The sequence below is a fragment of the Mus caroli genome, unplaced genomic scaffold, assembly GCF_978045245.1.
Source record: "Mus caroli unplaced genomic scaffold, Mus_caroli_1 scaffold_14, whole genome shotgun sequence".
Lineage (NCBI taxonomy): Eukaryota > Metazoa > Chordata > Mammalia > Rodentia > Muridae > Mus > Mus caroli.
Genome location: NW_028227269.1, coordinates 79,709,092 through 79,735,947, shown reverse-complemented (window position 1 = coordinate 79,735,947; position 26,856 = coordinate 79,709,092). Strand labels below are relative to the sequence as shown.

The 26,856-nt window shown below is 45.2% G+C and overlaps 1 protein-coding gene across 2 annotated transcripts in view; it reads left to right on the top strand.

Moving 5' to 3' along the window:
• Window positions 1–24,292, top strand: part of Slc8a3 (solute carrier family 8 member A3) — a 133,418-nt gene extending 109,126 nt beyond the window's left edge. Inside the window, exons 3-7 of one of the 2 annotated variants that reach the window (XM_029484916.2) lie at window positions 8,043–8,146; window positions 17,233–17,357; window positions 18,115–18,214; window positions 19,898–20,056; window positions 22,428–24,292. In XM_029484916.2, the coding sequence (XP_029340776.1) occupies window positions 8,043–8,146; window positions 17,233–17,357; window positions 18,115–18,214; window positions 19,898–20,056; window positions 22,428–22,804 (865 nt within the window). In that variant the 3' untranslated portion in view covers window positions 22,805–24,292. Of the gene's footprint in view, window positions 1–8,042; window positions 8,147–17,232; window positions 17,358–18,114; window positions 18,215–19,780; window positions 20,057–22,427 lie in introns of both variants that reach the window. The other variant, XM_021178775.2, reaches the window with a different exon arrangement.
• Window positions 24,293–26,856: the final 2,564 nt, after the last annotated feature.

Below are 26,856 nucleotides of genomic sequence, written 5' to 3'. Positions count from 1 at the left end.
GAGCAGTGGGCTGTGCAGTTATGCAGTATTGCAACTCTTTGTCAGTCTGCTCTGTGTCTGGTTCAGTCAAGAAGCCAGCTATAGAATTGGCTCCTCCCCCAGGTAGTTAAGTCTCTAGCTGAAGGAGTCTCTCTGTCCAACCCAGACACAGCCATCTTCCCTGCATATGCTATTCAATGGGCATCTCTGGAAATTACTCACTGAAAGTGCAAGGTTCGTAGATGTTCAAGTGGGCAAAGGGCTTTGACTGGGCTTGACATTGGTCCTATGGAGCCGCAGCTCTCTTCCTCATTATTAGAAGGTTTTTCCTGAGTCTGAAGTTGTATGTCTCTAAAATAAAAAATGATTCCCTCCTTGGATAAAAAAAAATCATCATTTAAAATGAGATCCCCATCAGAGAAAGAAAGCCAGAAAGAGAGACCCAACATCTCTAAAGCCATGAATCAGATAACCAGTCATTTTCTGTCTACAGTGCCGGGAGCAGACACACTGTTAAATAAATTATTTTATAGATTATTCCCCTTGCCTTCCCAAGAAGGAAATTTATCAATTTCAGGACACAGCAACCATCCATTCCCAGACCACTGCTGCTTTTTTTCACTTCCCTTCTTGACTTAGAAGAAGGAGGGAATTGGAGCTGTGAATCTTCCTGTCTCCCTCAGCTCCACTCCCTTGGGCTAATTCAGGGCAAATGTGGGGCTCCAACGGGCCCGTAAATACAGAGCTGACACTTGGTTATGCTCATTGCTATAGAGACTGAGAATTGTGTTCTGCTTTGAGAGTAACTGGACACGATCATTGTAAAGATCTTTCTAGAAGGGCCAATCCCCTCAAGGGGCAACTGGCGATGTATCATTCACTTGTTCAACTATCAAATGCTGCGTCAGCCCCTTTAATCTAAAGGAACTCACAGTCAAATAGGAATGACACCCAGAAATTCATCCATATTTGGTGTCCTCAATGTAGAGCAATGTTCTAAGAGGCCAGCCAGGCTGGGTAAACGTTTTCCGAATCCCTCTGGGATTATTGGTAGGAGATCTCCCAGGAGACTCTTCTCCAAGAGGCACAGGCAGATCCCAGGCTGGAAACGCCACTCTGGCACCTTTTAGCAGAAGGCTTATGAGAAAGGCAGGTGCTGATGACATCATTGGCTCTCCAGGCAGTGGATCGGGATAGTCTGTCTCCATGTCCATTCAGAAGCAGCCACTGAGCTGGAAGTAAAAAGTGGTAATACAGAACGAATTACTCTGATTTCCTCACCTGAGTTAATGGTCCCCATGTTGATTGTGGGCACTGTTTTCCCCCAGAATGGATGAATGGAATAGGTTAAGCCAGCTGAGGGGGTAGGATGGGTGGTATTGGCCTCTCAGACTTTGTGTCCCTCAGAGGTTTTGAGTATCCGACCACAGTGACCTTCAGAGGTTTTTGTCTTGTTTTTTGTTTTGTTTTGTCTTTTGTTACATGTCTTTATAGCAGAATGATGTGAGCCCCCAGGTGGTTTAGCAACCAGTGTACTGGTTGCTAAAGACTCTACAAGGTCTTTCTGAGGGTCTCTTGTGGCTGGGCATGTGCCAGGGACATACTTCAAATAAGATAGGCTCAGTCCCTTCTCTCACAGAGTTTATACTCAGGTGGGGACGGACAGACTGGAAACAGTAAGCAACAGGCTAACTTCAAGCCATGAACAAATGGAGCGGTGAGATGAAACAGACTGCAATCCATGGTGGGAGGATGCTTCTAGGGGCTACGGTGGCTATGGAAGGCTTCTCCAGGGAGGTAAGGTGGACAAGAAAACCCAACAGATGAGGATAAGTCCAGGTCTAGGTGAAGAGCAGCCCAGACAAGGAACATGAGGGAGCTTACCCTGAGTGAGAAACAACCCAGTCTGAAAATGGAAAGAGTATGGTGTTCAGGAGCGGTGAAAGGGGGCCTTGTGATGAGCAAGGTCTGAAGCTCAGCCCCGCCGGATCAGATGGAGAAGTTCCTCTGGGACACGGGATTTTGCTTGTTACGACTGCAGAGGCCATGACAGGATCTGGACTTCACTTGAGTCAGGGGTCTCAATGGGCAATCAAGGTTAAGCTGGAATTCTGTAGGCCAGTCTGGTCTCAACCCTACCAACTTACAATCCTTCAGTCTCTGGAGTGTTTGGATTGCAAGTCTGTGCCACCACCTCTGGCTACACTGACTTTTTAATCTCCCACTCTGGTTGTAACAGGAGAGAGAGAGAGAGAGAGAGAGAGAGAGAGAGAGAGAGAGAGAGAGAGAGAGAGAGACTGAAGCAGGGCTAAGGACAGGAAAGTCTCTTTGGAGGCTGCAGCTGTCCAAGAGAGAAGCCCTGGTGTCCTGCTCTTGGTTGCATAGTGAAGGCTGATGGTCGAGGTATTTGGAGCCAGAGTCGGTGGAGAGGAGGAAGGAAAGAAGGAGAGCACCAGCGCAGGAGAGCAATGGTTCCGGGTTCAGAGTCTGAGCCAACTGGTAGATCATTATGTTACAGCTGAAACTCAGGGAACCAGTTTGGAAAGAACTCGAGGCCCAGCTGATGACTCCGAGCTAATGTCCTTGTGGTCTCACTTGTGTAAGGGACAGAAATGAAAATTGTGTCAGTTTTAGGGAGCTGTAAGGGTTTCTCCAGCCTCCAGGCAAGATAATGCCTTCAGTGGACACAGATGTCTTTCCCACCAATGAGCTCAGAGGGGGAACACTGCCTCCTTCCCTCACCCTACCCTCCAGCTGGCGCTTCTAGCCAGCTAGCCTCATCTCCCCCTGCTGTGACTCAACACCTGCCTTCCTTTCTCCTGTCTTCTACTATGATGTCCACAGTGTCTCTTTTCCTGTTTATCTGCTGACTAGAAATCAAAATGACTTGATCCACATGGCATAACAGTCCAGAGCTTGTCATGGATAATGGCAGAGTCCAGATTTTGAGAGACTGTGAAACTCTCTCTATACCCCTCCTAGCATGCCAAGCCCCAGTAATAACCCATTTGGGGATCTATTATTCTGGTTTTTCCAGCCCTTTCTTGACCTGACTTCTATTTGCAGAAAGCACTATTTGTTGATTTCCCCTTATTTGCTGACTTAATGACTGGAGATAAAAAGATGCCTTTACATGTGACTCTCAAACTGGGATTGGTGCTATACTTAATAATAATAATTCCATTTTTTTAAAGCCCTCAGTAGAGAACACACCTCCCTCCGTGTGCTTCCACATTATTTGGGGGATGCTACAAAGTAGATACTATTGTGCCATTTTTCACTTGAGACTTTACACTTGAAAGGTGTTACAGCTTGAGGACTTTATCAGGTTGCCCAAGGCTACACAGAGGGAAAGAATAGAGGAGAGATTTTTTTTAAACCCAGGCTATCAGTCCCTGGAAGAAGGAAAGCCATAGTGCTGTGACTTTCACGGGCTGCAGAGACATTGTTTCCCATGACAACTACCCAGGCTTTAATGGACTGAAGCCGGTATAAAGGCCATCAAAGTTAAAAGTGTCATTTCATAAGAAATTAGTGGCATGGTCCAGGGCAGGATTAACAACTGTTATGCTCACTTCAGGAGGGATGGACCCAGTAAGTGAGGTTAGTAGAAGAACCAGAGAGACATGGGCAGACTCGAAAGGCTGAGTTGGGGAGGCTTCAGGGAACAAAGAGTCTGTGCCAAGTTAGACTATAAAGACGGCCATGCCTCATTTAAAAGGAATAAAGAGTAGATCAGAGGGCCACTGTCTCCTCTGTGAACACCAAGGTTGGGAGGGCGCATGGATGGAGCAGACCAGGGTCCTGCAGAGCTCTGCATTCCTATGCTGCAGAGAGAGGCTGTTCCACAACACAATGGCATTCACCATGGCAGACGTAATGTGCAGAGAGGGGTTCTGGTCCTGCAATGTCCCATCAGAAGGGACAGCTTCGAGGCACGGGCTTACCTCTCTTGTTAAAGCAACTGAAGAAAGGAGAAGCAGCAGGGCGGGTGGGTAGGTGACACAAAACAGTCACCTACACATTTGTTCTACAGAATAACACTTTCTCATACACAAAGCAATGTGGGAAACAGCTTGGCATTGGCCAAAGGATCGATGTAGAACTTCAGTGCTGATCCCGACTCAAACAGCCCCAGAGTTCTGAACCCTCCTCTCACGTTCCCACACTGCAGCATCTTGTCTGTAGACAGCATCTCCTCCATCACCACAAATTAGACATTGTGTGACGCAAACAGAGCAGTTCTCGTGGCTCCTTGTGATCCCTACCACCACACAAAAGGGCAAGAGTCTACTATTCTGGGCACGATTCCCACAGGCCTATTTGTCCCTTCCTTTCTGTTCTTTTTATAAAATAAGCACTTTCAGTCATCATCTGCTGGTTCTAGAAGTTTAAAAAAAAAAGTTCTTCCTTGTTCCAAAAGCAAAGAGATGGAGAATAAGCTTTATGAGAAGACCTACCAGGGCAATCTTCTTATGTGCACAGTAGCCTTTCATCAGTCTCCAGAAGGACCACAGGGAACTGTGGGGAATTATGGGGAGCGGGGAGAGAAGCAGATGAGACGGGGCAGTGAGAGCTGGATGCTGGTAAGCACTAGGTACACATTTCTGAAAATGTCACAGTGAAACTCACTAATAGTTACAATGTATAGACATTAATGGCTTTAAGTTTTAAGTGTGGGAACCAGACAGTCTCTATTGCCTATGAAACTATTGTCTGAAAATACTAAAAGGGAAACTCCAGAAGGAAACCATTCATCAATTATAAACAGCTTTTATCATAGTGTAGTGTGAGTGGTTTTTGTTTTAGTTTAGTCTTTTGAGATAGGGTATTGGTTTTGTAGTCCAGGCTGTCCTCAAACTTACTGTGTGGTCCATGCTAGCCCTGAACTCACACCAACCTTCCTCCTTAGGCTCCGGAGTACTTGGGTTACAAGTGTGTGTACCCCCATGCCTAACTGGCACTGTTATAATTCTTCTATTGTATAATTAGTTGTTATCTTGTATTGTGTCTCATGTATAAACTAAACTTTATCATAGGTATGCACAGACAGCATTATAAGGTTTGGTACTATCTGTGATGTTGTCATATGTTCACTGGGGTCTTGAAAATTATCCCTAATGGATAAAGGAGGTGCTACATAACCCTTGATACTATCTAAACGTTATTTGTCTTGTTTGTATGTTTGTCCAAGATCACAGAGCATCTCTGGGATTAAAACTCGGAACCTTTGTCTATAAAGCCTGAGCTACCTCTAGTCTTCAAGTATAGTTATAACACACAGCCCCATGAAATTCAAAAGGACTCACTGAAGCTGGAGGAGGGCCAGGGCAGCCACCTTCCTCCATGCACTTGTGGAACTAGGGCCAATTTGGACCCTTCTGGGTCTCTTTCTCTTTTCTTCCCTGTTTCTTCTCCAGCTGCCTCGCCCTTGCTTATGAAACTTTATCTTTCCATCCACAGCAAAACAATTCACATCAAGGTAATTGATGATAAGGCGTATGAGAAAAACAAGAATTACGTCATTGAGATGATGGGCCCCCGCATGGTGGATATGAGTGTTCAGAAAGGTGTAGTACCCTGTCCTCCACACTAACAGTAACAGTCTTCTTCCATTCTTCCTCTCGCCTATGTTTCCTCCTCCTTCTCCTGACTTCTACATTCCTGTTTCTTCCTCTCTTGCTCTTTTCACTTCTTCTTTCTCTGTCCTAACACCTGCCAACCTGTCACATGGTATCCATAGAGATGTCCTCAAGACCCAACGGCCATTATTCTGGGGTGGCAAAATGAATATGGGTGGGTGGGAGAGAGAGAGAACTCTGAGAGTTTGATAAGTAAAGTTCTCCATGATGTAGTTTGGAGGCAAGGTTTGTTTACAGAAAGGAGGAATCAGAGGGAACTAACTCTCAGCACATTTCCAGACATACAGTTATCCACAAGGCTGAGTTTCTGTCCCGGGAGGTTGAGAAGCAATATATTTGGTCATAGCTCATCTCACTCCGACAAGGAACCCATAGGAGCCATCTTATCTGCCACATCTCTACAATCAAAGGTTATTTCTCTCCTTGACATTGACTGATCTTAAAGTAAAGGTCTCCATCAAAGACCTCCTTGCCTTACTCCAATCCCCCTGTTAAGGGAAGCTAGATGTGAAGGCAGATGGAGCAGCAGAGAGAGAATTATGACCCCAGGGCAAGCTTTCTCTGCAAGCCCAGGAGATGTCTCAGAATGGACAGAGCTGTGCTTTCTATTATGCCTAGTATGCCTCTGGTCTCCAACAAGATGTCAGACCACCCATTCTAGAATAAGTTGTGCTCTAGAGGAAGAGCTGCTGGATTAGGGGTCAGTATTCCTCGACCAAACCATCATCCTATCTCTCTAAGGCAGGCCCACTCTGATCTCATGCAACAGTCCCCTTTGGTAGCAAAACACACTCATGTCTTATACACAGAGAAATTTTTGACCTCCAAATGCTCATTCATCAAGGATATTTGTCTTTTGTCCACCCAACAAGGTATGAAAAAAGAATCCTAAGTAAAACACACATGCACACTCATACACACTCACACAACATACCACACTCAAACACAAATACACATATATGCCCATGCACACATACATACATACACACAACACATACACACACTCACACATATACATACACATATTTACACATACTCACATATACACATGCTCACACTCACATACACACACACATATACATACTCACACACACACACACACACACACACACTAGCTCAATACTGCTTGTGCTTTATTACTAGCAAAGCGAAGTAAAGTATGTCTTCAGATCTTCAGAATGTCAAAGGAACATCAGAGGATGTGAGGCCTGTTTTCATTTTTTATTTTTCAAGACAGGATTTCTCTGTGTAGTCCTGGCTATTTTGGAGCTCACTTTGTAGACCAGGTTGCCCTTCAACTTAGAGATTTCCCTGCCTCTGCCTCCCCAGTGCTAGAATCAAGGTGTGTACCACCACACCAAGCTGATCTGAGGACATTTAAACTATCACCTATTCTCTTTTCCCTTTGTGAGAATTTGGGTCCCAGGGTCTTCCCTGCCACAAATAAATCTCAGAGAAAAACAGTTCCAGCTAGTTCTCTAACAGGAGCTGCTAACCATCACTGGCCAAGAGAAGCCAAGCATGAAAATCCAAGTCTTCCATGCAACCTCTCCATGTGACTATGTGACTGAATGAGGCTCAAGTGCATCTTTGGAGGGGAGTATCTCTCAAAGATAGGCTTGCTTTTATTTGTAACAGACACTCCACTGTGACCCAGAAAGGGACAAAATCTCTATAACCTTGTGTTTGGAACCCAGGCTAATCAGCATTTAGAAGATCAGCCTTGGAATATAGCATCCCTTTATAACAAGGATAGTACAGGAATCCTGTACCATGTAGAAGCTGACACTTATTTTGGTCCTCACTCCTGAACCTCCTTATGAGATAAAGAATGAGAAAGTTAATAGACCCCTTTCTCCTTACCTCCTTTCTCCTCTCTAGTCTCTCTCTCTCTCTTCATAAATACTGTCATTTAAAATTTTTCTAAATGAGGTAAAAGAAGGGACTGAAGACCTAGGTTCTGCAGATTATCTGTTCATTGTGGACGGGTTTTGGATCATTCTCAGTGGCCAGGTCATTTACTCGATGCCTACAGAAATGCTATTGTTACCATGTGACAACGGAATGTGCTGCCCAACTGACTTCCTACTAACCATTAGCAGGATCTAAAATGACTCCTCCCCACCATGAGCCCAATCTTCCCTCCCATTCCCCTCTTGCCTCTTGGCTCCCACTTGTCCTCGTCCTCCTGGTTCCCTTTCCTTCTCACTTGTAAGAACAACTATGACTGAGGAACAAGAGAAGCTAAGAGCATTTTTTATATATAAGACAGAATAATCCACCATAGTCCTGTCTAAGGCCACCATGGCAGGACAGGGCTTCCTATGCCAAGAGTGATGGGAACGATTGCTAAAGGTTGTACTCAGGTAAACAACCAACCTGCCCACCTAGTCGACACTCTCTCTCTTGTTGTCCCTACAGGAAAACCATAAGGGTTAAAATAGTAGATGAGGAGGAGTACGAGAGGCAAGAGAATTTCTTCATTGCCCTTGGTGAACCGAAATGGATGGAACGTGGAATATCAGGTGTGAGATTCTTTTTAAATCAAAGCAACAGCCAAGAAAGGGAAAAGGGAAAAAGAACGCAAGAAAATTTAAACAAACAAGAAAATGATTTTTAAAAGGAAGAAAAAGTGATCATTTTTGCCCTCACCTTTTGTTCTCATCTCCATCTCCTGTTGATAGATATTGTTCTTTTCCCTCCTTTATTCTTGCTCTCACCCTGTTTCGGTATCATCTCTGCCTTCTTAACCATAGTTTATTTCCATATTCCTCCTCTCCCACCTTCTGGGCAGTACTGCAGCCTCAACTCCTTGTTGCCCTAATGAGTTATTTCTGTATTATCCAAGTATCCAAGTATTGTTACTGTCCCCTACACTTTAAATACCCTCTGTCTCCATACTATAGCTTGTCAATGTGAAAACTCCTTGGTGGGTGGGGAGGAGAAGAAAAAGAAAGGAATGTGATGTGTTGTATGTTTGTGCCCCTTTTCTGCCACCCCTCACTCTAGCTTGAATTGACAGTGGGCGAGGGGTCTTGAAGGAAGGGTGGGACCCATGTTGCCATAATGCTTTGACCATTTTCTGCTGCATTCTTCAATGTCTATTGAATGCTTGGCAAGCTATTCACTTGCAGAATGGCCCACAGGCCTCTCTGCTCTTCCCAGAGGTAAGTGCACTATCTGGCTATTTCCCAGTTGGGTAGACCATGACATGAGGAGGTATACTATTGGCCATGGTCTCTGAGAACTCTCTGGGAGAGAAATGACTTCTGAAGTAACATTGCAACAAGGAATCTCAAGCTCTACACTCTCCCTTACCATCTCATCCACTTCATCTTACCTTTCTTCCTAGTCTAAAACAAAGTCTCTTATGTAGGCTGCTTTGAGATAATGAAAACAGAAAATTGAAAATCCAAAAGAGAGGGTAAGTTGTTGTTTTAGTTTCAACTGTTCCCTGAACAAATAGGCCCTAGAAAAGAGCATGATGCTTATCACGGAGAGACCAGAGACAGCCAATGCACAGCTCATGGATATCTGCCTTGGCTTGACATCTACAAGTGAAGACATTGCTCAGAGCTCAAGACACTTCTCACCTCTAATGAGAGAAGAAGACCCTCTCCTTGTTTTGTTTTTGGTTTGTTTGTTCGTAGTAGAGCATGAATCTTAACATCCCAGCCAGAGGCTCATTCTTAAGGGACTGACACTGGATTGATGCCACCAGAGAAAATAGAAAAGAAGCTTTCTTCATTTAATGGAAATTACCAGAAGCTACCACTTTGAAAATGTTGGGGAAAAAAGATATGGGAATGCAAAATCACTTCTTCATCTATAGGGGTGACCATTCTTCATTGGTTTCATATCCAGCAACAGGGAGCTACAACAATAGATCTAAGAGAATGAGGTCAATAGAGACATTCTCAAAGCTCTCCTGCAGGGCTTCTCCTCAAACGATGACCAATTATCATCGTCCCCTGAAACTGTCTGCAGAACTCAACAGTTTTGTGACAGCACTGGTTTGAACACATCTGGCATTCAAGGGGCAAAGCAAGCTCAGCCTTCTGCTGCCCACTGAGTAAGGAATTCCCACCAGCCTGACCACTGGAGATGCCAGAAGAAAGAGAATCTCATCCCATGGCCTCTCACACTAAACTCCAGCCTATCTTCCAGATCTCATTTTCCAGAATATTCCCAGAAATTGTCTCAGTGCCTGATCTACCTCATTTCTATCACATCCCCTTTGTTCAGTGACTACACATCTCTATGATTTGCTGGAGACAAAAGATACCCAAGTCCCATGTAAGACAGTTTCACCAAAGGGAGGACGAAAGGAGCTCATTGGATGGCCCAAGCATCTTGAAGGAAGGCAGTGGCTCCAGAGAGGAGGAGTTGACTACAAGTCCAACTATGCCTTCATTTTACTATTAAAGTGCAAATTTTTCTCCCTTGAATCTCCTAACAGACAGCAGGACAGGAAATATCCTAAGATAAGCCTTGTGTTCTTCAGAAGATCTGGCTGGTGCAAATGCCTGTGGATGCCCCCTATTTGAGTTTACCCTTTCACCAAGATGATTCCAGGAAAATCTTAGGAAGCCTAGTCCTGGGGGTGGGAGGGAAGGTAAGGAGAAAGGATTTCAGAAAACTGTTTGTGTGGTATGCCCCCAGATCTTCCCAGAGACCAAGGTGCCAAGATGGACGTTTTCAGTGAAGAATGTATGGCTTTTCCAGCCACCTGACCTATGGTCTAGGCCCTAGACTCTAAGGCATTAATTTTCAGTTTCTTCAGTTCTTCCCTGATATTGGCATTAGACCATGAGGTGAAAGGTTATAAAACCCAATTGTCTAGATCCAGAGTCAAATGAAAATCCATTCTGATTTGCAGGATGCCCTACTGTTTTCAGAGTGAGAGACAGTACAGTGGAAATTGCTTTTCATTATCACCGCTGTCTAGGAGAGGCTTAGGCATTCAGGCTGGCATCATCTCTGCATGGTCAAAATGACAATTGAATTTTTTAAAAAGGACTGCACTTGAAATAGGAGACTCTATTCTGAGAAACACAACAGCCTTCGGAGGTGATATTAAAAGTTCTGCATGATCTGCGGTAGAGGGGGGAAAAAAAAGAAGAATGAGAGAAAATGAGATTGTCCTGGCATGGAGTTAAACCTCAGCGTGTAAGTGTGAACTTCTCTTAGCAAGGATGAGTGCTGCATTGTCAGGGCTACTGGGTCAGTGCCTGGCCATAGGAAACCTCTGTAGAAAGGCAAGAAGGCGCTATCCAATAGTGAGGCCTATTTCTTTCTTTTCTTTCCACATCCAGGGACACAACTTGTCAAGTGCCCCCCCCCCAAAAGATCATTGAGAGATCTTCTTTCCTGGTTGTCTCTAGAGTATCTGAGCAGGGATAAATAATTCTCATATGACCCTGAAGATCAATACATGGGAAATCAAGAAAAAACACCCTGGCAGTCGTCAGTCACTCAAAGTTGACCTACTTGGATCTCACAGACGCATCCATACCTCCTTAGTTAAACCTCAGATTCATGAAGACAAGAAGCAGAGAATGTCTGGTTTGCCTCGGTGCATTAATATGTTTGGATCTTCACTTGAGCCTAAGAGTCTGAAGTGCTCTTCCTGCTGATCCATAGAAGGAGCAGAATGAACTACTACCTCCCTTGCTATCTTTGTCAATGTAATGAGAATACCCACTGGCCATCTAACTATCTTCACAGTCTAAATGGAAACAACTAAGAAAATTGACTGTTGCTCACCTACTTACACACCATGTAGATTCTGAGTCCACACATATCTTCAGTGGCTATGAATGTGCAGTTGTCTACACATACGGAGGGTCTCAGGCATGTGTTGCATTCCTTGAGGTTACTAGAAAAAGAAGTTTAGAGATATCCCCACATATACACGCAGACTCTTCTTCCTTATCAGTCTCTACCAGGAGTATGTAGCAAGATGTCGCCAGACCTGACAAGTGCCAAGGTGTGAGGGGTGTACAATTACACATACAATCAGGATGAAAATGTGCTGTGAAAAATCATTTCTTTTTAACTGGTGGATTTTGAAGTCCAAGAGAGTTTAGCATAAGCAAAGCTCTTATTTCATGTAATGAGTCTCTCAATCATGGGAAGAACCTGTCAGGTTACTTTAGAGACGAGAGAGTTTAGCACAAACAAAAATAAGCTAGAGACATCCTGTGTTGTGTATGTTTTTTATTGTTTCCTGTTCTTATACAAGTCTTGGTCTGACAGTCCCTCTGTTCTACAGTTCACCTACCATTTTGAACAAAAACACTACCAATTTTCAAGATAGTAAACAACAAGACTTTATTAAACATTACTAACTACAGGGGCAAGATGAGACAGGTGCAACAAAATAGGAGTCCATGTTTCTGAAGTCCAAGATATTACAAATCATTCAGGGACAACAGTCTGAAGGATGCATCTTTTTCCTTATATCATTCTTTTAGGGAAAAGTCAAAAGTCTGGCCATAATGGTATCTAAGATACCATTTGTGACTGTGAAAACCTTATGGGTGGTAGGAGGTAGAGCATGATCGATTGTAAGGCTAGAGCTGGGAATCATAGATGTGAACACTATTACACTCTTGCATATTGCTATCTGGAGTTCACATTCAAGCCCAATGCTTCACTTGCCATCAGCAAGCCAGCTACTCTGGCAGGATTGCTAGATGCACACCATGTCCATGATAACTAGTCCTCACTCCTTTTCAGACTGAGTCATGGTGATCACCTTAGCACCCTTTTTATCCACTTGGTCCTTCCATCCTCATGCCTCCATCCTTAGCACTCATGTGTTCAGGGAAGGTGTGGTGCTAACTTTCTTATTACTGTTCAGCAAGTTGTTCCAGCTTCTCACACCTCTTGCTGCTGCTGTTGCTGCGCATGTTCAAACGCTGCACATGCTCAAATGCTGCTGTCTGCATGTGTTCTTGAGCTCTCACCTTCTAAACCCACTGCCTTCCTTTTGCTGTCAGGAGCCACAAAGCTAGGGGACACTTTCAAGATGGGACCTTAATGTTCTTTACTTTTCTTTCTCCCTCTTCTCTGGTATCCACTTGCAAACAGCGCTCCTGTTATCTCCAGGTAAGAGGTGTCTGTCTTTCCCCTCTTTTCTATTCTTGTCAACGCTATTACTTGGTTTAAGATCAATATCCATTACTTTACTTAATAGGAACTTCAGGGTCAAGATAACCTGACAGATTCTTCCAAGACTGTGAGACCCCTTACATAATTGTGTAATTATGGGGAAGTAGATAACTCCTTGAGCATCATTCTCATCAGTGAATGTGGGGGAACGCATAGTTAGTTGTTAAAAGAAAACCTTCCAAGAGGACAGTAGATCATAAACTTCCATGCATCTCAGTTCATCTGCATCTTATTGTTGGGTGAGTTAGGATAAAAGTTAGGACCAGAATCTCCAACAGGATTGACATAGAATTCAAAACGAAACGACTGACCCCAGACACCTGGGGAAAAACAACCAGTAGCTGCCTAGAGCATGAAAGGTAGTTTGTTTAAAAATATACAGAGAGACTTTTATTGTTCCTCAAGACCTGCTAACTCATCACAGAGGAGACTTAAATTGCTAGATTTAGATTCATTCGTCATTTATCCTTAAAGTTACATATGCTCCAATCAGGAAAACTGTGAGGGAACAGGGTTCTGGATAAGAAAGACATGTAGGGACTTTATTTTAGAGAGAGAGATACTCATTCAGAATTTAGATCCTGTGTAGGATGTGGACATACTCTGAGTATGTAGTAGACTGGCATGAGTGGGAGCCCTTCACGAACAACATCCAACCTCATGACCAAAAAAGAAGGCAGCCCTCTGTGAATTGAGCACTGTACTCAATTCAGATGGAATGGGCTCCACAAGACAGTTTCAAGATGTTTTAAAAGAACATCTTACATTTCATCTGTTCTTTAAACACATGCACGCACACACACACACACACACACACACACACACACACACACACACGCACTAAGGCCATTTGAGAGAAAAAAAAAAACATCTTACAGAGTGCACTGGTGTTCGAGGTTACCTACAGGCCAACCCTTGGGCTTAGGAAGAAGCAATAGATGTAGCAAGATCATTAGCCTCCTTGAAGTCGTAAGCAAAAAGTGCACCTAGTGTTTTCCTTTTGTGAAAATGATGCTATAACCTCTTTGTCTTCTTGTTTATTTTTATGCCAGCAGGATAAGGGCTAGCTCCAGCTCTATGCTCTGTACTCTACCCCCAGGATAAGGGCTAGCTCCAGCTCTATGCTCTGTACTCTACCCCCAGGATGCTGTTCTTTCTGTCTCTGTGCTCATACTACCCCCACACGAATATGTTCAGGTTCCCTTGTTCCAGCTCTCTCCTTCACTCTCTAATGCACATATCTGGATTTGGTTTAAGTTTCACTGCACCTTTAACATGCTTTCAAATGCCTATAGAAATATAAAACGCAGAGGGGATGCCCTATACCTTTCAGCCTGTAGACCTCTGAGGTGCCCTTCACTAGGCTTCATAGCTACCAGACAGCTCAGGTTTTGATTTCGACCTTCTTGGGAGAACAGAAACAACAGTGCCTGGTGGTGAACGAGAGTAAATGTGCTTGTCCTGGGCTGTCTCATCAAGTTCAGGGGCCTTAAAGTGGGAGACTTAGCCCCACCTCTGCTTCTTTGTGGGAATGTCTCTAGAGCACTCACAGTCCATCCTTGTCTAGCCTGGAAGGCTCTTTGTTCTTCCAGTATTTGTCCAATCTTCCATCTTACTTATATTCTCCCTCCCACCCCCACCTCTTTCCCTTTCTATTCCTAGAACTGAGAGTTTGTTTAGTCGGCCTGAATATCAAGATCACCTCTCCTTTGTTCTCCTCACTGGAAATTCTGAGGAGTGATTATCCTTTGTCTTTTATGATTGGAACTTGAAGAAATTAACTTAACTTGAACTTAAAGTAATGACCATTATACAAAAAAAATAGAAAAAGGAGAGGATAACTTGCAAGTCAGAGTTTATAGAAAGGTGTGTGTGAAAGAGTCAGTTAACAGATATAAACAGTGCTTCTGTGGGGCTCTGGGTGACTTAATCATAGAGGATTGGCTGCTTGTCAAAGAGATTTTTGCAGGAGGCTAGATACAAAAAGTGGCTGTCACCACAGGGGTGGACAGGTCAGCAGGTAATCAATAATATGCCAGATGGATATAGTGCTAGATTGATAGCTAGACAAGGGGTTAGACAGGTACATTTATGTGTCACTGGAGAGCTCATTATATTGGTATAAACTTCTCATGGCACATGTAAAGTATGACATGAGGGAACTGGGGAGGGAGGGGCAGAATGACACTGTCACTGCTGAGACAAGCAGTATGGTGTGATGCCAATGCCAGAGAGAAGAAGAAAAGGCTACCCATTCTTTAAGGAGTTTCTCTGCCTTCTCTAAGGGCTTCTCCCCGCAATGCTTTGCAGTTCCATTTCTAGGACTGCTGTCCTTGCAAATACCTCCATCACATTCAGACTCCCAGATTTGCCTTCAGAATAAACTCACCAGAGACCCATATTAAAGTAAGTGAGGTGAGGCTGCTAGAAGATACCATCCAACTTGGAAGTATAAAAAGGAACGGAGAATAAGTGAAAGGTGAGTTACCCACGGTAAACAAGACATGTAGACCCCCCCCTCCTTAAGGCTTGGAAAACATTGTGGAAAAGGGGCAGGAAGAATGCAAAAGCCAGAGGACAAGAAGAAGATCTAGAGAATGCCATCCCATTCTCTGTCTGGACACTGTACAGCCATTCTCATCATGAACTCAATGCAACTGTCCTCATCTACAATGAGCCTGCACAAGAATGACTCTTTCACCAATGGCAACCAGAAGGGAAAGGAAGTCAAAACAACCCTCCCAACCTGCAACCCTAGTGACCACGATAGGTTCTGGGAACTAGGGGGTCATTGCCATCAGTTGAGTAAACAACTAGGGAGCCTACAATTCTCCAGCATATAGCTCCAAATCCACCATTTTGCAGACAGCCCAGGTTAAACTAACAGGGTCTCAAAATCTAACTAAAATGTATGAATGTGGAATGGAGACTTGTTGAGAGAGTCTTGACAGAGGTGACAGGGGGTGAGGGGAGGGGTCCATATCAATTACAATGCATTACACATGTGTGAGGAAATGTCACAGCACAAGTCTAACAACAACAAAAAAGACCTAGATCTTCAACAAACACCAGCGCTAGGCTGGTGCAGCACCACGGACAGCTCCAAGACCTTGTCCCGGATCGCCTTCCCATTGGTTGCAGAAAACAATAACTCCAACAACTAGCTCAGATACTGTAGCCTGTGCCACTGTCAACTGCCCTTCTCCAAGGAGAAAAATCTTCATATAAATAAGTCTCTCTATTTAGCCACACCCATCGTGGTTCATAGTCTTTCCCTGAGTTGCTTTCACTGCAGCCACAAGAACCCAAGTTCCTCTGCCCCTCACTTCACTAATTCCTAGGCCTCAGAAAAAAAGACTTCCTTGGCCTCCAACCCATTTTGTCCTTGGGATTATCCAAGGACTAGAGGATTCCTGTGGGAGGTTTACTGTGTGGAATGAAAGCAATTAAAGAGCTGAATAAAAGAACTAATTGCATGTGAGAATGTAGACTTGGATGGGGGGATGTTTAAATGAGCTCTGAAAGAAACAGGCTGCCAAGAGCGATTTTCTAATCAAAGGGGAATAAAAAGATCCAATCTCTATTTCACTCTAATCCAGAAAACATGTCTTCATGGTGAAGTGGCTGTAGAATGGACTCACCAGCTGAAGTGGAAAGACTGTTTAGCTGTTCAGCATGAGAAGGGATTGTCAGTCCATGATGCAAGAGGCAGAGTGACTCACAGAAAGCTTATGAAGGACATAAAGGAAGAACTTTGTTCTTAATGAGTTATATTATTGTTATTCCAGAAGAAATGTCCCTCCCTTGTATAGAAATCCTGGGGGATCTGTCATCGGAACACCATGCAGTTCCTTGGGATATTGTTCGAGTTTCTCACCGTGAGGATGTCATTCCCGTATGAAGTGGAGCTATCTCTGCAAACATTTTCCTTTCTCTTTCATAGATAGAACAGTGACAGCTGTGTTAAACAAATGCTAATGGGAGCCAGTAGGCAGGGCCATTGGATGCATGTATCTCCCAAAACTCTTACATGGAGCAGTAGACAACCACACCCAGCAATTCAAAAGAATTAAAGATCAAGAGATTTGGCCTTCCTTCCCAGCTCTGCAACCAAATGTCTTGGGGACGTCACTTGGTATCATTCACTGGGAATTTTTTGAGTCAGATTGCCTACCCAGGGATAAAACAAAAAGATAAATGCTTATCGCTGGCCTGCCAGGAGCCTGTTTATGGTCTGATCACAGAGTTTCTGGCACTTAGTAGAAAGAGATGTTAGACATACTCAGGCCAAGAGCTGGAGCAATTCCTCAGCGGCTAGGAAATACCCAGTATTTGAGGGCTGCTTGCTTTGCACTCACTCCTTGTGTCTCTGAGCTATGACGTTCTGGGAGATGGAAAATGTGCTAAAGCTAGTCTGTTGTTTCTTTTGTTGCAGAAGTGACAGACAGGAAGCTGACTGTGGAGGAAGAGGAGGCCAAGAGAATAGCAGAGATGGGAAAGCCAGTATTGGGTGAACACCCCAAACTAGAGGTCATCATTGAAGAGTCCTATGAGTTCAAGGTCAGACCATCAGTGAGGTCTAATGAAATGATAGCTAATTAAGGTGGGGGACAGGAGTATAACTGGGTATTTCCTAACCACTGAGCCATCTCTCCATAAGGCCTTGTTCTGATTTCACTACTGAGAGTGTGAAATAGAAACTGAACAAATCATGTACTCACTCAAGTCTCCATTTCCCCATTTATAACATCTAACAAGTAGTGCTGGTTATCTGTACACTAGGAATACTATAGGGAAACATGATATAGAATATCAAATAAGTAGGAGAGGCAGCATTTAGGTGTGTCACCATAACTGTCTAAGTGTATGTTTTAAAGATACCAAAACTCACTACTCCAGGGCAAGGCCTATTGACATCTTATTCTATAGTGATATTTCAAGTCAGGTGTGGTGGTGCACAAGCCTTTAATCCCAGGTACATGTGAGGCTGAAGCAGATGACCTCTGTAAATTCAAGGTCAGCCTGGTCTACATGGAGAATTCCACCACAACCAGAGATCCATAACAGAGAGACCCTGTCTCAGAGAGACCACAAAAACCCTCTAGAGTTACATTTCTCTGAGCACCTGCTGTCAGAATTCACAACCAAAGAAAGGGGAACCAGGAGTTCATCCTAGAAGACACCATCCAAAGCCACCTCATGGAAAATGTTTATAACCCAAGCAATTTAGGGCATCTTTCATTCCTTTGTAACACAGAGGCCTCATTGGTTCTGAGAACTCTAACTTTATCATGCCAAGTTTTTCTCTCCATGACAGAGTACAGTGGATAAGCTGATCAAGAAGACAAACCTGGCATTGGTTGTGGGGACCCATTCCTGGAGGGACCAGTTCATGGAAGCCATCACTGTTAGTGCTGGTAAGCGGGTCCTAAAAATAGCCTTGCTAGGAGCACAGACAATGCCCAAGAAAGAAGATCAAGCCTAGCTTTGTGGCTTATCACTTCCCAGGGGAGTCTACAGTGGGTCTTCCTGGCTCTGGTCCTACATGTTTACCTATCTCACTGAGCAGCCGAAAGAGATAGCCACATCTGTCTTCCAACCCTGATCCTTTTGTGTGAATTAGTACAAGGATGCTCTCTGTCTTCAATGTTCTTGGCCCTAAGGAGAACGACTATTAAGTAAGTGCAGAGGAAGCTCAAGTCCCCACCGTTCTTTATCTTCTCCTTGGTTTGCCCTCCTTTTCTGTAAAATGGAAAATAATTCTGCCTTATAGGACTAGATATCAAGAGCTAGCAAAATGTTTTGCCTTGACCCCCTTAACTAACCTCCACCCAGGATGGTTCCTTTGACATTTACAAGAGGACCCATGTCTAGCCCAGGCAGAAGCCCCAGATGCCTGGAGATGTGTTGGAATGAGGATGGACAGGGTCTCCCAGCTGCCCCTGCATTGTCTCTCAGCAATACTATAGTTCTCTGGAACTGACAAGCACTACTGGCCTTGTCTTTTTCCATGAGGTTTTGTTGTCATAGCAACCCACAGGGTCACATCCCTAAGGCCCCAGAGCCAGAGCAAACTCACAGCCAGGAAAAGAGGCTCGCTGTTGCTGCTGCTGCTGCTGCCCTGCTTTCTCATCCATTCGGCTGTGTCCCTTCTGATGACCTGACTGTGCCCCTCAAGAGACAACAAAAGGAATGTAGGCCACATACTCTGCCCCCCTCCCCTTCACAAAGGAGGTAACTGAAGCTCAGAAACTATAGGTAAAGTGCCCCAGGCTAAGATTTCTTTCATTCAAAATTAGAATTAGAATCCAGATTCCTGACTTCTGCTCCTTCCAAACTAAGGCACATTTTTCTCCTGGGCCACTGGAGAGGCATATGCATCCACATCTCTTAGCAAGGATGAGCATAGACCATGGGATATCAGAGGGATGGTACTAACTCTCTGGTCTACCTCCATGATCTAGAATGACAGCCATCCCCCTGGAGATGAATAACGACAGTATTATGATTGCTATTGCTGTAGACAAGTTAGAAAACACAGGAGGAATCCCACTGGCACCCAGTGAAGACTGAACAACCACACAGCCAAATTTGTTTTCTTTGCCTAGATCAAATGCATCCCGTCCCGGCCTCCTTTGTCCCTCCTCTGCCCCCACCCCCCCACCCCGTCCTGTCCTGTTTTCCCACCCTGCCTCTTAATCCCATTCTCTATTCTTTTTCTTTATCCCATGGCTTGTTTGCCTTCTTCCGTGCTCACTCAGCACCCTGCACTTAAGCTGATCAGTGGTCGGTCACATGACCAGTTTGTTTCCCATTTCCCAACCGTTTGTGTGGTGCCCACCCTGTTTCCCCACCAGCTGTCCAGAGAAAGCTGGATCCCCATTCTGGCCTGGGATGCCTGGGACGTGGGTTGGACTTGACATTTTCATGGAGGGATCTCTGACCTCCCTTCCCTTTCTCGGGCCTGTTTATCTTATCTCCAGCAGGGGATGAGGATGAAGACGAATCTGGAGAGGAGAGGCTGCCATCCTGCTTTGACTACGTCATGCACTTCCTGACGGTCTTCTGGAAGGTGCTTTTTGCCTGTGTGCCCCCCACAGAGTACTGCCACGGCTGGGCCTGCTTCGTGGTCTCCATCCTCATTATTGGCATGCTCACCGCCATCATCGGGGACCTGGCCTCTCACTTCGGCTGCACCATCGGGCTCAAGGATTCGGTCACAGCTGTTGTTTTTGTGGCATTCGGCACCTCTGTGCCAGGTGAGAGTGAGGAGTGCTTAAGTTTGCAGGGAGGATGTCCCCTCATTTAAATGACCCCTACACTCTGCCTAATCTCAGATCGGAAACAGCAGGCCATGTGGGTCACAAACAATTCACATGGCCAATCCCTGCCCTGCTCATCAAAACCTTATTAGTCAGGGGAAACTGAGGCCTTCCGAGTATATGGTACCTAACCAAGTGAGTGGCCCGATTTCTTAGCCTTCATGTTATATTAATAAGGTACATACAATGTAATTAAATAAACAGAATAAGGCCCTTCCATTTGCCTACGACAGCTTATGAGAGTTTAAAGATTAGCCTGCTTACAGATGTCCCCATAGAGATACCTGCAATCCTTGTTGGCCTCCCTTGCTCCTGTGGTCACCTTTGAGGTCAAAGCGTCTCCTATCAGAACTGGCATGAGAACCTTAGTGGGACCTGTCCTCTAGTGTGAGGAATTCCATGCTGTTTATCTTATTCTAAGCATCCAAAGGCAAACCGCGGTAACTATTCATTAATTCATTTAGTAGACTAATGTTAACTGAGCTCCCGAGATGCCTGATACCGTGTTGTGCTGGTTGCAGATCTATTATGTGAGTCAAGGCAGACATGTTTCCTCCTCAGCCCTCAGCTAAAAACATCTAGCAAAGGAGACAAGACCCAACTAATTAAAATCCATCTTAATAATTCCTATGAAGTAAAGGTGTCAAACAGGAAACCTTGAGTTAAGCTGAGTCAGGGCAGGTCCTATGGAAACCATGCCTGAATGACAAATACTAAGTAGCAGGAATTAGGCCAGGCTCCCTACTTAACTCAATCTGGGTTTCTGCAGCATCTGAACTCTAAGCTTTTGCTAGATTCAAGTATTTGTACTAAATCTCACCAGGCAAAGGTCTACAGGGTAAATCAGGAGCATCCTTCACTGTAGCAAAGAAAGATACCCTTCCAGAGGTCAATCCTAAGTATTAAGTTCTTCAGTGTGGCTATGACAGAAATCCCAAGAGAAAAACTTAAAGACAGAAGAATCCATTTTATTCACAGTTTTGGGGTGTCAGCACAACATGTCAAGGAAGGATACGATGGAGAAAAGCAATTCATATCTTGCTTGACAAGAAACAAAGAATGTGGTAAAAGGCCCAAGGCAAGCTATTATCCCCAAGAAATGTTCCCCAGTGAGATACCTGTCCCAACTAGGTCCCTCTTGCCTTTCAGTGCCTCCTAATAATGCCATTGAATTATGACTTCATTAGTGAATGTGTCCATTCCTTGACTCACAGCCCTTAGGATCTAATAGTCTCTGGAAACTTCATCACAGACACACCCACAGATACCATTCGACCAATCCCCATCTAACCAAGTTAATACTCGAAATGAATCATCCCACTATATCCACAGCACATTTCAGGAAATCTTTCTCCTGAAAGCCCAGCTCAGACTGGGGGCTGGGAGGACTGCTTTATGAATTAGTGATGTCATAAATCTGGCTATTAGAGAAGTGAATCTGCTGGTAAGAAATCAAATGGTGCCAGGAGCCTTGCAGGTGAGATGCCCTGTGCTCACTGTTCTCCAGGCCTTGACATGCCTCAGCCATCAGAGGGTAAGGGGCAGATGTGAGGGGGAAAAACATATGGGGAAAATAACCAGGGATAGATAAGAGCCATCCTGAAAAATGATAGTTAAGAGAGACCAAGACACTTTCTCTGGGAGATCCAGGAAACTTGGCAACACTGAGATATCAGGAAATACTGCATAGGGACATAGTTTAAGGTATTTCCAAGACCCCAAAATTGGTCCAGAAAGCACCTGACAACACTGGGGCTTTCAGAAGAATATGCTATGGTTCATATCTCTGATTGCATGGCTCTTGATGAAACTCTTTGGCTGTGGGAGGATGTTATGAACAGGGTTCTTCCACAGGAATTCTAGAGTCAAGTCTTTAGCTAACTTAAGTGACCTTCTGTAGATGCCATAGCCCTTATTTTCCTGAACACGTGGGCATCTCTCAGTCGCTGTCGAAGTTATGTGAGTACATGGCCCACATGACAGTGGCAACCTGCTTCCGGGGATGTGAAAGTTCCTTGGGTAGATGTTATGAATTGTTTCTTTGTTAAAAACAGAGTCAGTGGGGAATGATACACCTGATAGGTAAATATTGGGATGGGACTAGCTCGTAGGAAGCTTCAGATACCTACAGATGAAGACTAGGAAACCCTGACCCATAATTGGATGCCCTCAAGGTCACACAGCTCAAGAGTAGCAGAGCTGGAAGTGGTCCCTTTGCCCATGCTGCCAAGCTGCCTATAAAGGATGCTCAGAAGGCCCCGCCCAGCCCATCCTCCCACAGCTCCCATTTGTCTCTGTCCTTTTCCAGATACATTTGCCAGCAAAGCTGCTGCCCTGCAGGACGTGTATGCAGATGCTTCCATTGGCAACGTCACAGGCAGTAATGCCGTCAATGTCTTCCTGGGTATTGGTTTGGCCTGGTCCGTGGCCGCCATCTACTGGGCCATGCAGGGACAGGAGTTCCATGTGTCCGCTGGCACTCTGGCCTTCTCGGTCACTCTTTTCACCATCTTTGCATTTGTCTGCCTCAGTGTGCTCTTGTATCGTCGGCGGCCCCACCTGGGCGGGGAGCTCGGAGGTCCTCGTGGCTGCAAGCTTGCCACGACGTGGCTCTTTGTAAGCCTGTGGCTCCTCTACATACTATTTGCCACGCTGGAGGCCTACTGCTACATCAAGGGGTTCTGAACCGCCGGAACAAGACCGCCACAGGGCAGACCTAGGACTTCTCCTGAGAGAAGGGCGCACCCTCACCAACCTTCCCAGGTTGCGCATCCCTGGAGCAGATGCATCGGGACCCGAGCCCCAGGAACTTCACCTGACCTAGGCCCTGGCACTGCACAGAAAGGGCAAAACTTAACCAATCCAATGGACTGGAGAAGGCACCCACTGTCCAAAGTATTTAATTGAAAACAAACCAACAACAGCAACAAATCCACCTCTCCCCATCCTGCCACTCACAGCCCTGAGCCTCCCCTTCTATCCCACCACCCAACTATTCCTTTGACTCTAGTTCCCCCCAAGGAGCAGGATCTGCCCTGTCTCCAGCAAGATGCATCAAGACTCCCTCACTCAGCTGTCAGGGTATGAGAAGGAGCCGCCTGGGCAATGGCTGCCTTGGGATGCTCTCTTCACCTGGTCGTCATTGTAGTCATTTTCATTCTCCTACCAGGTTCCGCTTATTGTCTTGTCTTCTCTTCCTGAAGTTAGTGACAAAGGACCCTGAAGGAATTCCAAATCTGAGTGACAGACACCCTCCTGCTCTCATCAGGCCGCTGCCATCTCTTGGCTCCAACTCAGGGCATAGGAGGGGCTTCATTCTGCGTGCGTTGACATCAAACCCAAACCACAGAGGAATCACCCTCTTCTCGGTGGAAGCCATTCTATGTCTCTGTGTTGCACCTGTGTGTGTGCCCTCCCACCAAGAGACTTCAGAGCGGAGATAAGCGTGTTCCAGGCTGACCAAGGGCACCCGGGGGACACACAGGGAACACCTCTCCAATGTTTCTGAGTTTGTGTCTGAGGTGGGGGAGAAGAGGGTCTTCAACTGGGGAGGTCTCTAAGGGAGTGGGTCTCTAAGGGTCTCTTAAAGTGTCAGTGTTTGGGGGCATGGCAGCGTCACCACCCCTCTCTGGCTGATGTGCCATACTCCGAGGGCTGAAGAGGTGGCTTGAAATGAATTTGGAGGCTTATAAGAGAGCAGGGGCTTCCTTCCCCCTCTCCTGGCCTTCAGGCCACTTTTGAAAGCATGTTCATTGGATGGGGACCGAAATCCTTCATTTCCCCCATGTCCCTGCTTATTTTTAAACCTCATAAAGCTCCCTCTTACCAGAATGTGGGGTATTTCTTATGCCCTGCCCCCAAGGAATCCAAGTCACCACATTGCCAAAGAATCCAGGCTTCTAGAAAACAAGAACTGACATGCTGACACCCCACCTCCCAGACCTTTCCCCTATGTGTTTTGAAAAGACCTGGCTTTAAATCACACACACACACACACACACACACACACACACACACACTACAAAACTGCCCACGGGTCTTGAGGCTTTCTGCATTGACATAAATACATTTTCTAAGAGAGAAAGACAAAATTAAAATGACACCTGTTTAATTTTAAACAGATTTTTTAAAAAGAAAATAAAAAATAAAACAATGCTCATGTCCTAAGCTGTGTTGACAGTTGCCGATGGAAATGTTGGGTTGGTTCAAAAAAAATAATAAAAATAAAAGGTCTACTTATATGTCTCTACACACAGCCTGCTTTCCCCCTCCACCCCCCCCCCCCGTGTTTCTTCAATGAATGGTCCAGGAGCCACCTTGGGTATCTGCTGAGGCAATGCAATTGAATTGAAGGCGTTGTCTCCCATCACACACAAGTACTAATATGCTAGACATAGTATTTTTTTAAACAAAAAATGTTCATGGAAATGATATCTGTCACAGCCCAGACTTCAGGAAGCAGGAGGACGTAGGCCATGCGGATGGGGCAGATAGCAGCAAGGGAACATTTTGTACAAGAAGGGCAGGGCAGGGAAAGACTCTGACTAGAAAGACATACTTAGCCAGGACTCCCCACACAGAGACTCAGAGTCATGTCTGTTTGCTCAGGACTCACTCAAAACTCCTACTGTGTGCACCTCCCATGTGTTCAGTTACATTCTGGTGACACAATGAAGACTTAGTCCTTGACCATAAGAAGGTCACAGTGAAGAAGATGAAGTAAAATTTCTTTTAACACAGTGTTTTGAGTTCTAAGAAATAGGAACCAATGAAACTGGTTCTCGAAACAGAGGGGGGCATGCACTGGGATGCCTGGTTGGGTTGGGGTTTGTGGAACTCAGATCAGGGGGACCTGAAGAACCAAGACTACCTTCCCTGTCTGCCATTCATGTGTTCTCTCCAGTCCTTGCCTCTGTGTGTGTGCAGCCCTTCCCCTCCTCTGGTCTGCTCATCCCATAGTCCAGCTCAGTTGACAGCCCTAAAATGATTGCATGGCCTCACAACCCCACTCCACAGAACTAACTGGAGCTTTCTGTTGGAGATCTGGGAGCAAATTTGCAACCGAGAGAATGCAATTAATTGCTAGTACCCAGAGCAGTATTTCTAGAAGGCAGAGACCTTTGTAGAAGGTGGTGTTGGCGAGTGTGTGCAAGCATGCATGTGTGTGTGTGTGTGTGTGTGTGTATGTTTGTGTGTGTCTGTGTGTCTCTGTGTGTGCTTGTGTGTGTGTCTGTATGTGTGTGTGTGTCCATGCACACACAGGCACACATGTGAAGAGGTGGGGGAAGCGCATGTGGGTGGGTAGCTATGGACTGAATCCATTCCAGGCCCAAACAAGACAGAGAACATCAGACAGAGAACATAAGGATGTAGAAATTACATTGCATGTCAGTGCCTCTTCCTAAGCTGAGCAGTACGAGAAGCTTCTGGAGCTTGTGATCAGGTGCAAATGAAAACGGCCCTGGACCACGGATGCTCAGAGGCGTGGCATGGACAGAGGGCCGTCAAATCACTGACTTGGCCTAGAAGAATGGAGAAGGACCTCACAGAGAATGGGACCTTGAAACAAAAATAAATGGCAATTTATTTTGGTGAGAGGACTCAGAATGTAGAAGACAGACAAAAAGAAGCAGCGTGCCCAAAGGCAGAGGACCAGATGGGACCACGAGTAGAGCTCAAGAAGGGGGAAAGGCAGGCGGATGCTAGCTGTGGCCTGCTTGTGTATCTAAGAAAGGTTTAGGTCAGGGAGGTCTTGTGTTGAAGGCAAAAGAAAAGGAATGGAAAGAAAGTCCCACTACTGCAAAAATGAATAAACACCACTTCCCTTTCTGCATTGCGGAGTTCTGTCCTTCCCTAGGTTTAAATTTCTGGCCAAACTGGGGCTAAGAAAAGAAGATTTGAGAACGTAAGTCCTGCTAGGAGGTGATAACTAGGCAACAATAGGTAGGTAGGTAGGTAGGCAGGTAGGTAAGTAGGTAGGTAGGTAGGTAGGTAGGTAGGTAGGTAGGTAGGTAGGTAGGAGAAAGAGAGGGACAGGGAGAGGGAGAGGGAGGGAGAGAGAAAGATCTGGGCTAAAAGATCTGTTCCATTGTTCCATGTTATTGCTAATTAAGAATGAAGATAAAAGTGTTTTTAAGCTGATTCCATGGGAGAAACAAAAGCATGAATGCCATCTGTGTGCATCTCTCCTTTGCTTTGAGTCATTTCTAGATCAACCAGGCTTGGTACTTTATTGAGAATGAAGCATGCGCACAAGGGGGTGGGATGCACAAGGTGATACACGCAAACCACCTGACAGCCATAACCGACCATGCTAAAGGCATCCCTTCAGGATGCCTCAGTCCCTCCCCAATGAATCGGTATGAAGGTGACATTGCCAGCCAGAGTGCACAAGCTGAGCCACAACCTTCCCGATCTCTTTATCTCATTTATTTTCAGGACATAATAGCTACCATAATAAATCAACCCCAAGACTTCAATAGTTTAAGAGACCATGAAGTGCACTCCTCATTTATACAATAATCTAAGGATTCTTGGTCAGCAAGTGGCTTCCTTCCACATGATGATTCAGGGACTTGGTGTCTTTCATTTTATAACTTCCACTTTCTGCATGTCTTCTCCATTCATCTCAGGTAAAAAGTAAATTGGAGGTGAGACACACACACACACACCTAACTGCCTTAGCTTCCAAGTCATATCACATTTGCCCACATCCAATTAGTAAAAGCTAGTCACTT